This window comes from Coenobita brevimanus, chromosome 98 (assembly GCF_032717465.1).
Source record: "Coenobita brevimanus isolate Jiangsu-jjx chromosome 98, ASM3271746v2, whole genome shotgun sequence".
Classification (NCBI taxonomy): Eukaryota; Metazoa; Arthropoda; class Malacostraca; order Decapoda; family Coenobitidae; genus Coenobita; species Coenobita brevimanus.
In genome coordinates, this window is record NC_137051.1 from 25,849,097 (window position 1) to 25,863,129 (window position 14,033).

General features: G+C 44.0%; 1 protein-coding gene across 1 annotated transcript in view; it reads right to left on the reverse strand.

Annotated features, from left to right (window-relative positions):
• Positions 1–14,033, reverse strand: part of Marcal1 (SWI/SNF-related matrix-associated actin-dependent regulator of chromatin subfamily A-like protein 1) — a 453,729-nt gene that overhangs the window by 396,184 nt on the left and 43,512 nt on the right. The window contains exon 2 of the mRNA XM_080283811.1: positions 1,246–1,377. Coding sequence (XP_080139937.1) covers positions 1,246–1,377 — 132 coding nt within the window. The remainder of the gene's footprint in view (positions 1–1,245; positions 1,378–14,033) is intronic.

Sequence of the window (14,033 nt, forward strand, 5' to 3'; positions counted from 1 at the left end):
TACCATGACTCATGGCCATAAACTAAAATTGAATGGACTTGTAAATTTTTACTTTAGTATGTACCGAAAGCATATTATTATTCCAAACAAATTTCAACATTCCAACAGCTCGCCATGCCAGTCAATCCTCTCCTCAATTTCATTGTTTAATGATCCATTAGATGATACAATCGTACTCACATATTTAAACTTTTCTACATTATTCACCACATTATTCCCAATTACATAATCGATTTGGTTCTCCATGTTCATATTAATAACTTCGGTTTTTCTACAATTTATTACCAATCCCACTTTTTCTCCTTCCTCCACCATACAATCAAGCACCCTCTGCATCTCGTAAATACTTCCGTAAATCAGTACAATATCATCAACATAGCCCAAATCCATCAGCTTCTTATTTTCTTTCCAGTTAATTCCTGCACCTGTTCCCTTTACAACCTTTCTCATAACATAATCCATAACCAAAACTAATTGCAATGGCAAGAGAACTCCTCCTTGAATCACTCCTGACCTAACTTCATGTGGATCACTCAAAGAACCACCCACCATTACCTTACAAAAAGTGCCTTCATGCAGGCTTCTAATAATATTTAAAACTTTTCTGGTGTACCATAGTATCTCATAATTTTCAATACAGCTCCACATGAAAAACTATCAAATGCCTTTTCAAAAATCATGAAAAAAATAATTTAAATGCATCATTAATGATGAATGTATTTGGGCAATCAGTCAGCTGTCAGCTTTCATAAGCTGAAGGCTAGTCTCTTCTCATATCAAATAGGCTACAGTGTATCTTTTCATCAATTAATATGATGAACTTTTACTGAATGAAAATTCAAAATCGGTGGTAGGTGGTGGCAACCATCATCCACTCACTTGATGTATTGATGGCTACTTCTTCCTTCACCTTTCTCATTCTTTTCTGTGTCTGCCCTCCTGTCTTCCTGTTTCTCCCATCTTTCCTGTCACTTTTTATCACTCTTCTTTCCATTTTAGGTGGCTTTACATTGAGTGAAAAGCTTAATGGTTTCATGTATGCCAGGAAATCATTTACAACACTGGGTGGTAATTTTATAACCAACCTATATGTTTCCTATGTGTCAACATGTGGGTTGGTGCAGGGTTAGTGTCCCTCCTCATAAAATAATTAACTCATAGACAAACAGCCACCCCTTATGGGATTATGGTGTCGGGATATGGACAGATGGACACAAAATTCAAAATTCTGCATTCTGTACATACCATACACTTTGCTGTCCACAGTTTTAAATACTTCAACCATCTGTGAACTGAAGCCTGCATCCACAGTGAATCTCTCTGTAGATATCAGCCTAAATGTTCCATTCACAGTCTTGCCAAAAACAGGCTTCACTGCTGTAAGAAAGAATCAAGTACAGCATTAGAGGTGCACATCCCATATAGTAATCCTACAAATAACCGAGCCATATTTTATAGGTATGTAAACATAACTCCTCCAAAACTACTGGTCTAAACCTAAACCCAAATCTTTTCAGGGTGGTATCTTGCTTACAGGTGATACTGGTACAATGCTGCTAAAAAAATAGGCAAGTACACTAAGAGACTGATTAATGAGTATGAGAAAAAGAGTAATGTAGCTACTGCAAGGAAGCCCTGAGCCACAAGTTACTGAACTAAGGCATTCAAAATAATTTCCTGTATCTGAACAATTCTTCCTACAGCTTGTATGTAATAGGAAAGCATGATACTTCTTGCGGTTCAGCACGTCCAGGTAATTTAGCGGTAACATTTCACCCTCAGGAACGTTTTGGTATTGTGTTAGGTGTAGAGTTAAGACCGATGCTTCCAATTCTATTTAATTTGTTAGCGAACATATTTTACCATATTTCAGAGAATTTAAGTTTCTTTGCCCTGGTTGATTACAATAAAAAAATTATGCACACAAATCACATTTATACACCATATACAATATGCAAACCCTAACCATCTTCTAATACTTTACACTAAAATGTGTAAAAATCAATAAAATATCACAAATGAAATCAGAAATCTTACAAACATGTACAACGTGGGAAAGCTTATTTGTGTGCACAACGTGGTGGAAATCTTATATGAGCAAATCATGGGGAGAGCCAAGGCCAGATTTACCAATAGGTAAGTTGGCTATTGCCATAGGGCCCACCAGTATCTGGGGACCCACTGAAACTAATTAGTCGTGCAGTGTGCCAGCATATAACCTTGTTTCAAGTGTACACCGAGTATTTCATTATATAATATATTCACAACCATATGGGCCCCTGTACGATAAGTATAGGGCCCGGAGTACGGGGCCCATGTACAAGAAGTATTGGCCAGCAGTGGTCTTCAACCGGTGGGCCATGGGGTGGTTCTCAGGTGGGCCACGGACTTTTTCTTATTTTTACGTTATAATATTTATCTCTTACATTGAAATAATATTATGTAATATTTTATGACATTTGGCTTGACACAAACAGTATCACTGACAAATTTTCCATGAAAAAAAGTATGAAGAATTACTTTGAAATTCACAAAGTTTGCTGTACTTCATGTGCATGCAAAATTAATTATGCTTCAAGTCAATTATTTTTCTTTCATTAATCCCACATTAGGATGTACATGATACAGACATAATTTGATTAAAAGTAATCATGTGTTACACTGTGCTGAAATTTTTATTTCTTACATTATAATATTATGTAATATTTGAAAACATTTGGCCATTTTTCAAGAATACTCCCCCAGTATCCCTGCTTGTCGTACAAGGAGACTAAAAGGGTTGGCAGAGGGTTAGTGCCCCTCCCCGGAAAACAACTAACTAAAAAGACGAACAAGAAGCCTCAGACAAGGACTGACCAAATGACGACGACCAAGGACCGGACAAAGGACATGGTAATCGGAACATGGAATGTGAGAGGTGTGAGTGATGAGGTGAAAGAGAGAGAGATTGTCCAGGTGCTTGAGGGTGCAAAAGTTGATGTACGTGGAGTAACTGAAACTAAATGGAGAGGTGAGAGGGTGAGAGAATGGGAGTATGGATGGGGTATATGTGCAGGAATAGGTGAGAATGAAGGGCAAAAGAAGGAGTGTGTATAGTTGTGAGTAAAGGTTGGAAGAAGAACATAAGAGAGTATGGATCAGTTGGGTCAAAGATTGTGTGGGTAAGATTGAAAGTTGGAATACAAATGTGGGCGATTATGTGCGTGTATGAGCCAACACAAGATCGTGCAAGCAGAGTGAGAGAAGAGTTCTGGAAATATGTGGAAGTGTGCATGGAAAAGTTTGGAAGGAATGAGAAAGTGTTTTTGATCAGTGATATGAATGGTAAAGTAGGGAATGTGAAGGTGGATGGAATAGTTGGTGAGGTGGGTGTGCCTGCTGAGATAGATGAGAATGGCAGTGGTTGGTGGACATTTGTGCTGCGAGTGGGTTGGTAATAGCCAATACCCCCTTCAGGCATAACATGATCCACAGGTATACATGGGGAGTGATGAGAAGGGTGGGTGGTAAACTGAATGAAAGGAAGGCAATGATTGATTATGTGTGTGTGGATGAAAGGATGCGAAAATGTGTAATGGATGCAAGAGCTTATAGAGGATGGGGGAGTGGACTTTCTGACCACTACTTGGTGGTGGCCAGAATCAAGATCCAAAGAAGATGGAGAAATAGAAGAAGGGAAGGATGGGAAGAAGGAGTATTTGCAAGGAGAGTGGAAAGGTTACAAGAGGATGAGAAAAAGGCAGAATATAAGAGAGAAGTGGAGGAACGGTTGGGCAAATATTAGAGCAGATGGGGGACGTGGAAGGTGTGTGCAGGATATTCACAGAAGAAATATGTGCAGCATGTGATGTGGTGTGTGGGATGAAGAGAAGACGGAGGGGGGTGTAAGGAACAGCGTGGTGGAATGAAGAGGTGAGACAGGCTGTGGCACAAAAGAAGAAAGCATACAATGAATGGATGAGAAATAGGGGCATGGAAGAAGTTGAGAGGCAGAAGAGAAAGTTATATGTAGAAAGAAAGAGAGAGGTGAAAAGATTAGTAGGAGAGAGAAAGAAGAGAGAGTAGATGAGGAATTTGGAAGGAATTTGAGTGTAAAGTGGAGGGAGTGTAAGAAAATGTTCTAAAAAGAGGTGAAAAGAGTAAGATAGGGTGGAAGTGAAGTTAGCAGAGGAGTGAAAGATAAAAATGGTAGATTACGAGTGGAGAAGGGAGAAAAAGTGAGCAGATGGAGAGAACACTTTAAGGAATTGTTGAACATAGAGGATAGAAGTGATGCGAGTATACGTGGCTGGGGAACAGCTGGGAGAAGGAGGGAGGTGAGAAGACAGGAAGAAATCAGTAGGACAGAAGTTGTGGAAGCAATGAAGAAAGTTAAATTGGGGAAAGCCCCAGGAATTGATGGAGTGTGTGGTGAAATGCTGAAGCATGGGGGAGAGATATTGTAGTAGTAGAATGGATGTGGAAGATGTGCATATTGGCCTGGGAGGAAGGTAGAGTTCCAGAGGATTCGAAGTCAGGTATAATTATTCCCTTGTACAAAGGAAAAGGGGAAAAAGAAGTGTGTGGTAATCATAGGGGCATTTGTCTTCTTAGTATAATAGGAAAAGTGTATGGTAGGATACTTATTGACAGAGTTAGGGAAATAACAGAGGATTTAGTTGGAGAAGAACAGGGAGGCTTTAGGAAGGGAAGAGGTTGTGTAGATCAGATATTCATTCTTAGATCTTTAGTGGAAAAGTTTCTAGAGAAGGGAAAGAAGTTGTATGCAGCATTCATGGATCTGAAGAAAGCATATGACAGGGTGGATAGACAAGGATTGTGGAAAGTATTAAGAATATATGGAGTAAACAGGAAGTTCTTGAATGCTGTGAAGAGTATGTATGATGGTGCAAAGGCTGCAGTGCGTGTGGATGGTGAACTGAGTGAATTTTTCTCTTTGAAGGTTGGGTTGAAACAGGGATGTGTCATGTCTCCATGGTTGTTCAATCTGTACATGGATGGGGTAATAAAAGAGGTACAAGGTAGGGTAGTGGATGTTGGAGTGGCCCTGGGGAGAGAGGGTAGTGTTTGGAAACTCCCTGTACTGTTGTTTGCAGATGATACTGCTTTGTTAAGTAAAGACGAAGGGGAGCTGCAAGGCTTGGTGGATGAGTTTGGGAGTGTGTGTAAGAAACGGAATCTAAAGGTGAATGTAGGGAAGAGTAAAGTGATGGTCTTTGAGAGAGGTGAAGTCAGTGAATGTACAGCAAGGTTGGATGGTGAGGAATTGGAAAATGTGAGTACGTTTAAGTACTTGGGTAGTGTGATGAATAAAGATAGAGGTTTCGATGGTGAAGTGCTTGAAAGGGTAAAGCTGGGAAGAAAGGTTGCTGGTTCCTTGAAAGCAGTAATAAGAAACAGAGAAGTGAGCATGGAAGTGAAAAAGTTACTACATGACAGTATTGTGATTCTAACTCTAACGTATGGAAGTGAAGCTTGGACGTTGTTGGAAGGGCACAAGTCAAGAGTGAGCGCAGTGGAAATGAGTTATTTAAGAGAAGTCTGTGGAGTCACATGGAGAGACAGGCTGACAAAAGAGGACATAAAGGAGCGTTGTGGTGTGGATGTGATAGGAAGCGTTAGGAGGAATACACTGAGGTGGTTTGGCCATGTGGAGAGGATGGAGGGTGAAAGACTGACGAAGAGAGTATATGTGAGTGAGGTGGAGGGGGGGAGAGGGAGGGGGAGGCCAAGGATGAGGTGGAGGGATGGGGTGGAGAGGTATATGAGAGGGGGCTGTGAGTTGGGAGCAGGGCAGTGAAATGGCGGGGGACAGGGCGACGTGGAGGCGATTTGTTTGTGGCCACCCCGAACAGGACAGATAGATAGATAGACAGACAGATAATGTATATATATATATATATATACAATAATCACTCCAATATCCGGAGTAATAGAGCCATCGGCAGGTTCAGTTATTGGTTTCGTCCGGATATTGGGCCCGAGCTTATGGACCTGTACTTATGGACCCTAACTCAGAGAAACACCTATACAACTCCCTCTGGACATGCATAGCACTTATTTAACACCCAAATCACATCAATAAGGCACATAAATGACTGAAATAAATGCAAAAGAAACATAAAATGAGGGTTTAGAAGTATGTTCATACATTAATAAACATTCTGGTACTTATGGACCCTAACCTAGCCTAACTCTGAAAAACACATTCCTACTGCACATGCATGAGGTAAGTATAGTATGGAAAAAAGTACAGTATGAAACATTCTGGTAAGTATAGTATGGAAAAAAGTACAGTATGAAACATTCTGGCTACTTACAGCAAGTCCCTGGCCACCTCGATGAATAACCGCCTCCTCTCGGACTCCGACAGTAAGAACGATTTCCTGAAGCACTTGCAGTACACTCTTCCTGAAGTCTTGCACTGAACTTAGTCAATAACACAAAGAAGTCCGTTCTCTTCACAGTGTTCACTTTAGTCCAAATAATGTTCCAGTTTAATTTCGTGTTGCATATTAACTTTTCCCAATTTTTATTTATTTTCCAAAGCCAAAACAAAGAAGTTTATTTACGTTAAATTTTGTTTCCACTGAGTCTTTTCTCTCAACTCGAAAACCTTAACACAACACACTGTTTTTTTCACTGCACAACACTCAAAATTCCCGTGTGGTCTAGTGGAGAAGTTCTTGCTGTTTATTCACTGTCAGAGTCCGAGAGTATCACTAGCAGGCGACCAAGGGGTGCATTGCTGGATCGTGGTGATGGCGTACCCACTGCAGAAGACTCTGAGGAAAGCTGCAAACTCACGTCGAGCGGTGACTCCACTGTAGCTGATGTGCTGGGCTGTGGCTCGGAGCATGAGGGCCTGCCTTGGGGAGGCAACGGAGTGGAGCCAGGACTTGGCACAGCGGGGGTCACGGGCCTGAAAAAACTGTCAATCGTTGACTGACGCAAGGACCGACGATTCTGGCGATTGATGATGCGCTGCCTGAAAGCACGCACTTCCTCCACGAGTCCCAAGGGCCCCATCTCCCAGTCGCAGTCCGGGTGTTCCAGGTAGTCTAGGACGAACTCTAGATGTTCCCGGAGTGCGCTCAGCTTGGGGATGGCTGGAGTAGTGTCCTGCTGAGAGGAGTCCACATCATCGTCGCCTTCGTCGTCGGAATCTTCAAGTTCGGGACTGACACCAGCAACCGAAGACGCGATCTCGATATCAGACAACGTCTGATACCCAGGATCACCATCGACGTCGTCCAACCACTCACGAACATCGTCCACATCAACAACGTCGCCGTGCGTACGTAGCCGTGCATGGAAGTCATCCACGTCAAACCCTAGAAAATCGCACTCCACATCCTTTCCGAGAAGCAGACGAGACCAACCATTTTCAAGAGTTTTCACAGGGACTTCCTTCCATGCACTAGCCCAGTTGTACAGCGCAGACTTGATGTTGTAGCGGCGAAGGTTTTCCAAAGTCCGCTTGCCTCGAGTGTCACGTCCTTCCCTTCGCTCGTTCTCGTCCTCGAGAACAACCACCACCTCGTCCAGGAACTTCCGACGGTACAGGCACTTTGTTGCCACGATCACTCCTTGGTCCATGGGTTGAATGAGAGCAGTCGTATTAGGTGGCAGAAACATGCACCTAATACAGCCATTCTCAGCAACCAAGTCCTTGTCGCATGGGTGGGCAGGTGCATTGTCGAGCAGAAGGAGAGCCTTTCCCTGGTCACGAGGGACTCCCAGTGTCTTCGTCTGGTACTGGATGACCTCCTTGACGAAGTGGCAGTGAAACCAGTCTTTGAAAATCACAGCTGTGAACCATGCTTTCAAAGAATGGTACCAAACGACAGGAAGGACATCCATCACCCCAAGAAGGCACCGAGGCTGCTTTGCACGGCCAACAACAACGGGCTTAAGCCGGTGCATGCCGTTAGCACTGGCACAACACAAAGGAGATATCCGTTCCTTAGAAAGCTTGTGGCCAGGTACACGCTTCTCCGTCTCATCGGCTAGAGTGTTCGTTGGCACCGAGCGATAGAATAGGCCAGTTTCGTCTGCGTTATAGACTTGACCGAGAGTGAGGCCCTCCCTGTCGATCAACCCTTTCACCTTGTGCTGAAACTCATCAACTCCATCCTCGTTAGCGTCCAATGCTTCGCCATGTGCTTTACTGTTAGTAAGGCCATGTCACAACTTGAATGCGAAGAGCCAACCCTTGGATGCCTTGAAGTCTAGGGCGTCGTGAAGCCTTGCAAACTTCTCAGCGGCAGCCTTCAGCTCCGTTCCACGTACCATCACACCAGCTGCACGTTGCTGTCGGTACCAAATCAACGTGGATCGGTCGATTTCTGCAAACTTGGGGGTAAACATAACCTTCCTTTCCACGTTGCGTTTGCTTCGCGACGAGAAGTCAGCCATGTACTGCATGAGTCTGCCTCGAGAACGTTTGATATCGAACAAAATCGACCGGGCCAGGTTGTACTCGTGGAGAATGCGGGAAGAAGACCAACCCGCATCAACTTTCTCCAACATCTCCCTCTTCTTTTCCAGAGTCAACACCACTCTCTTCCTTTTCTCAGGTGGCGGGGCCATCATCACACACACTAAGAGGAGGCCCGAGAGCAGCAGGAGGCCTTGCAGCAAGTACAGCACCACCACAAAAGCGAGCACGTGGGCAGCCATTGCGAAGAGCGTAGGTCCAGTCGCGGTGAGAGACAGGCGGGAAGTGGGGAGGATGCAGTGGCGCTCTATCGGACGTCGGAGGAATGACGAACCAAAACAATGCTCTCCCGCGGCGCGCGCAGCAAGTTCAAATTACGGACGGCAAAAAATCAATTTTTTTTTTAAATTTTTTGGAGTTTTCGGACCATTTTGGGAATGTTGGATCCCAGGACGATAAGGTCCGGGTAGTGGGGATGTTCGGTTATTGGGTGTCCGGATATTAGAGTGATTACTAATATATATATGTATATATATATATATATATATATATATATATATATATATATACATATATATATATGTCAAGTGGTTCCTCTTATTTTGACGCATTTTACTTCGATGCCTCATTTCTCGCACAAGAAAAAAGTTTCCAAGTTGTCTCACAATTCGCAGATTTCCCTACATTTCACTGGTCCCAGCCGGCAGCCCAAACTCAGCAGATGATGCCTACTGACGCTCAGTCTAGGCTCTGTCCATTTTTCTATGCAACAGTTTTCTATGATCTTTATACAGTAGGTCCAGCAAGGCAGTAGACACACGTGAGTTTGTTACTGTTTATGATAGTAATGATCTTCAGCAGTGTCGTGAATACACAGCAGGTCAGGCGGGGCATTAGACACACGTTTGTTATTGTTTACGATCATTACGCATCGTATGTACAATCTTCAGCCTTGTCATGAAATTATTTCTTAACGAAGAAGTGTTACATGTTTCTCATAACACTATTCATGTTTGTTTCAATGGACAAATACATGAAAATTATGTAAAATAAAGCTTATCGATGTTTAAGGAAGGAAAGAATAATAACCATCCCACGACCGAAATGGTAGACTCAGCCCACCAATTTTTTATTCTATTTTACTATTATTACAGCCTCTCTTCCTTGTAGCAGTGAGTAAAATAATGTTGGTATAATTTCTCCCTTACTTTTGGTGACAAAAAGGGCACATAAAATTACCGTGGTTTAGTTGCGAGACTTTGATGTCGAAAGTTAAACAATCTGTGAAAAAAGGCAGCATTTTCTTGGTTAGTGACATTGGGAGTCAAGCAAGAAACTACAGACCTGTGGCCCTTACTTCCCACATGATAAAGATATTCGAGCAGATACTAAGGGACAAGATCATTATGTATTTGAAGAGCAATGATCTCCTGACAAATGCTCAGCATGGGGACCAGCCTATCCACCATCAACAGTAAACACACCTTCACTTGCAACTCAAGCCAGTCTTCACTTTATTTTTGGTAACGATTTTGAGTGTTGCAGCTCTTTATAACAGTTTTAATGTCTTTTCAGGTACATGTTTATTGTGTTATGATGTTTTAGCAGTAGTAAACACTTCATTTTGGGTAGATCTTGTTTTGTGTTATAGTACTTTCTGTTGGTGTTATGGTGCTTTCTGATAGGGTAGGTACGTGTCCCATGCTCCTCTATTTTTCCCATTGATTCTTAACTTCACACTTCGACGTTTCGCGTTTCGCACAGTTTTGGCGGAACATCCAAGCAGTTAAAAACGAGGAACAACTGCGTGTATATATATATATATATATATATATATATATATATATATAGTAAAACCTTGATATAACGGACTTCAAGAGACCAGAATTCGCTTTTATCGGACTCGAAGAGCTACCGGACTAAATTCCTATATATCGGAAAAAGTCCGATAAAGCCAGAAGCAGATCGGAGTGCCTGACCACTTCAGGCATATTCACCACAATAAGGTAAATAAAAGACATGTTTATCAGGGTACAGTACAGTATTATAATATATTATACAATTTGATTAATGTAGTAAACTTATAACACAGTAGAGTACCGCAGTGGTAGTCAAAATGCAGTAGTCCCTCCACTATCCGATATAATAGAGCCAAAGGCATGTCTGGAAAGGGGTCCCATCTGGATAGTGGGCCCCAGCCTCTTGGACTTGTACTTATGGACCCTAACTCAGATGAACACCTATACAACTCCCTCTGGACATGCATAGCACCTATTTAAGACCCAAATCACACCAATAAGGGACATAGAGGTAAGTTTATGCAATAATAAACATTCTGGGTACTTACAACATGTCCCTGGCTCCTGGACTGGTAGTTATGGACCCTAACCTAGCCTAACTCAGAAAAACACCTCCCTACTGCACATGCATAGCACCTAAGACCCTATTCACACCATAAAGGGACATAAAAGAGTGAAACACGGTGTTAGAGGTAAGTATGGAAAATACAGTACAATATGAAACATTCTGGGTACTTACAGCAAGTCCCTGGCCATCTCGATGAATAACCCGCCTCCTCTCAGACTCTGACAGTAAAAAGGAGTACCTGAAGTACCTGCAGTACACTGTACATGAAATCTTGCACTGAACTTAGTCATTTGCACTCAGAATTCCATTCTCTTAACACTGCGCACTCTAGTCTTACTTGTGCTCCATTGTACCTTAGTGAAATAAGTGTTGCACTCTGCACTTAAAGTCTTTGCACTCATAAATCCATTTTCTAAACATAACACACTCTAGTTAATTAGCGCTCCATTGAAAGTCAATAAAATCAGTGTTGTACTCTGCACTTTAGTCTTTGCACTCAGAATTCTAATTTCTTTTCACTATGCACTGTTTTTTTTCACTGCACAACACTGTAAATTCCTGTGTGGTCTAGTGGAGAAGTTCTTGCTGTTTAATCACTGTCAGAGTCTGAGAGTCTGATGCAGGTGACCTAGGGGTGCGTCACTGGGTCGTGGTGATGGAGTACCCACTGCAGACGACTTTGAAGAGAGGCACAAACTCAAATCAAGTGGTGACTCCACCGTGCCTGATGTGCTGGGCTGTGGCTCGGAGGATGAGGGTGTCTTGGGGAGGCAATGGAGTGGAGCCAGGGCTGGGCACAGTGGGGTTCACAGGTCTGAAAAAGCTGTCAATCGTTGATTGACGCAAGGAACGACAATTTTGGCGATTAACGATGCGCTGCCTGAAAGCGCACACTTCCTCCACAAGTCCCAAGGGCCCCATCTCCATGTCACAGTTTGGGTGTTCCAACTAGTCGAGGACGAACTCTACGTGTTCCCGGAGTGCGCTCAGCTTGGGGATGGCTGGAGCAGTGTCACGCTGAGAGGAGTCCGCATCATCGTCACTGTCCTCATCGGAATCTTCAAGCTGGGTACTGACACCTGCAACTGAAGATGCGATCTCGATTTCAGATGTGGTCTGATACCCAGGATCGCCCTCGTCATCATCCAACCACTCACGCACTTCATCCACATCAACATCGTCCCCATGTGCACGCAGACATGCATGGAAGTCATCCACGTCAAAACCTAGGAAATCATGCTCCACATCCGTTCCGAGCAGCAGACAAGATTAACCATTTTCTAGAGTCTTGACAGGGACTTCCTTCCATGCACTAGCCCAGTTGTAAATGGCAGACTTGATGTTGTAACGGCGAAGGTTTTCCAAAGTCCGCTGGCCTCGCGTGTCCCGTCCCTCCCTGTGCTCGACCTCGTCCTTGAGAACAACCATCACCTCGTGCTGGAACTTCCGTCAGTACAGCCTCTTCGTTGCCACGATCACTCCTTGGTCCATTGGTTGGATAAGAGCAGTCGTATTAGGTGGCAGAAACATGAACCTAATGCACCCATTCTCAGCCACCAAGTCCTCGTCGCACAGTTGAGCAGGTGCATTGTCGAGGAGAAGGAGGGCTTTTACCTGGTTGCGTCAGATTCCCAGTTTCTTCATCTGGTAATGGATGACCTCCTTGACGAAATGGCAGTGGAACCAGTCTCTGAAGATCTGGACAGTGAACCATGCCTTCAAAGAATGGTACCAAATGACAGGAAGGACATCCATCACCCCACGAAATCACCGAGGCTGCTTTACACGGCCAACAATAACGGGATTAAGCCAGTGCATGCTGTTAGCATTGACACAACACAAAGCAGATATCCGTTGCTTGGAGAGCTTGCGGCCAGGTACACACTTCTCCGTCTCCTCGGCTAGAGTGTTCATTGGCAAAGAGCAATAGAATAAACCAGTTTCGTCAGCGTTGTAGACTTGACCAAGAGTGAGGCCCTCCCTCTCGATCAAACGCTTCACCATGTGTCGAAACTTCTCTACTCCATCCTCGTTGGTGTCCAAAGCTTCACCATGGGCCTTACGGTTGGTAAGGCCATGTCGTAACTTGAACGCGAAGAGCCAACCCTCAGATGCCTTGAAGTCTGGGGCATAGTGAAGCCTTGCGAACTTCTCAGCAGCAGCCATCTGCTCTGTGCCACGCACCAGCAGCACATTGCTGTCAATACCAAATCAACGTGGAGTGGTTGACTTCAGCAAACCAGGGAGTAAACATCATCTTCCTCTCCACATTGCGTTTGTTCTTCGATGAGAAGTCAGCCGTGTACTGCATGAGTTTGTCGCGGGATCTCTTGATATCAAACAAAGTAGATCGGGCTAGGCTGAATTCACGAAGGATGTGTGAGGTAGACCATCCCTCATCCACCTTGTCCAATATCTCCCTCTTCTTCTCCAGAGTCAAAACCACTCTCTTCCTCTTCTCAGGCTGCGGGGCCATCATCACACACACTAACAAAAGGCACGAGAGCAGCAGCAAAGCCTGCAGCAGGTAAGGCACCACCACAAAAGCAAGCACGTGGGCGGCCATGATGACGAGCGTGCACTCACAACAAGAGACGGGCGGTAAGTGGGGAGGTTGCAGGGGTGCTCTACCGGACAGCGGCGGAACTACGCACCAAAACACAGCTGATCCTCGCCACGCGCGCCGAGTTCAAATTATGGGCGGAAAAAAAATGGATTTTTAAAAATTTTTTGCGATTTTTGGCCCATTTTGGGAATATTGGATCCCAGGACCAAAATATCCGTTAAGTGGGGATGTCCGGAAAGTGGGCATCCGGATAGTGCGGGGATTACTGTAGTTTAACCCAAGGCGTCCTGTCGACGTATGGATACGTTGCAACATTTTGCATTTGCCAGTCCCAACGATGTACTGGTACGTTGCGCAATTGCAAGGTTCATAATTTGCACAATTTTCAATTTTTGCGCATGATTTTTTGTACGTATACACGGGACACCTTCCTCTATTCCTCTACAAGATGCCAAGCAGGGACAATGCCTTACACCGTATAACCCCCCCCCCCACCCCTGCACGCCATTGTCTCGGCAATTCACCTGTTACCAGTGACCTGGCCAATAAAGACATTCAGGGCCAGAGTGATTCCCCAATCGATGACAATGTGGAGGACAAAGTTTACATAGCATTAGAGGAAGAAACAGTCAGAAATGATGATCAGGTAATGTGGCAAAA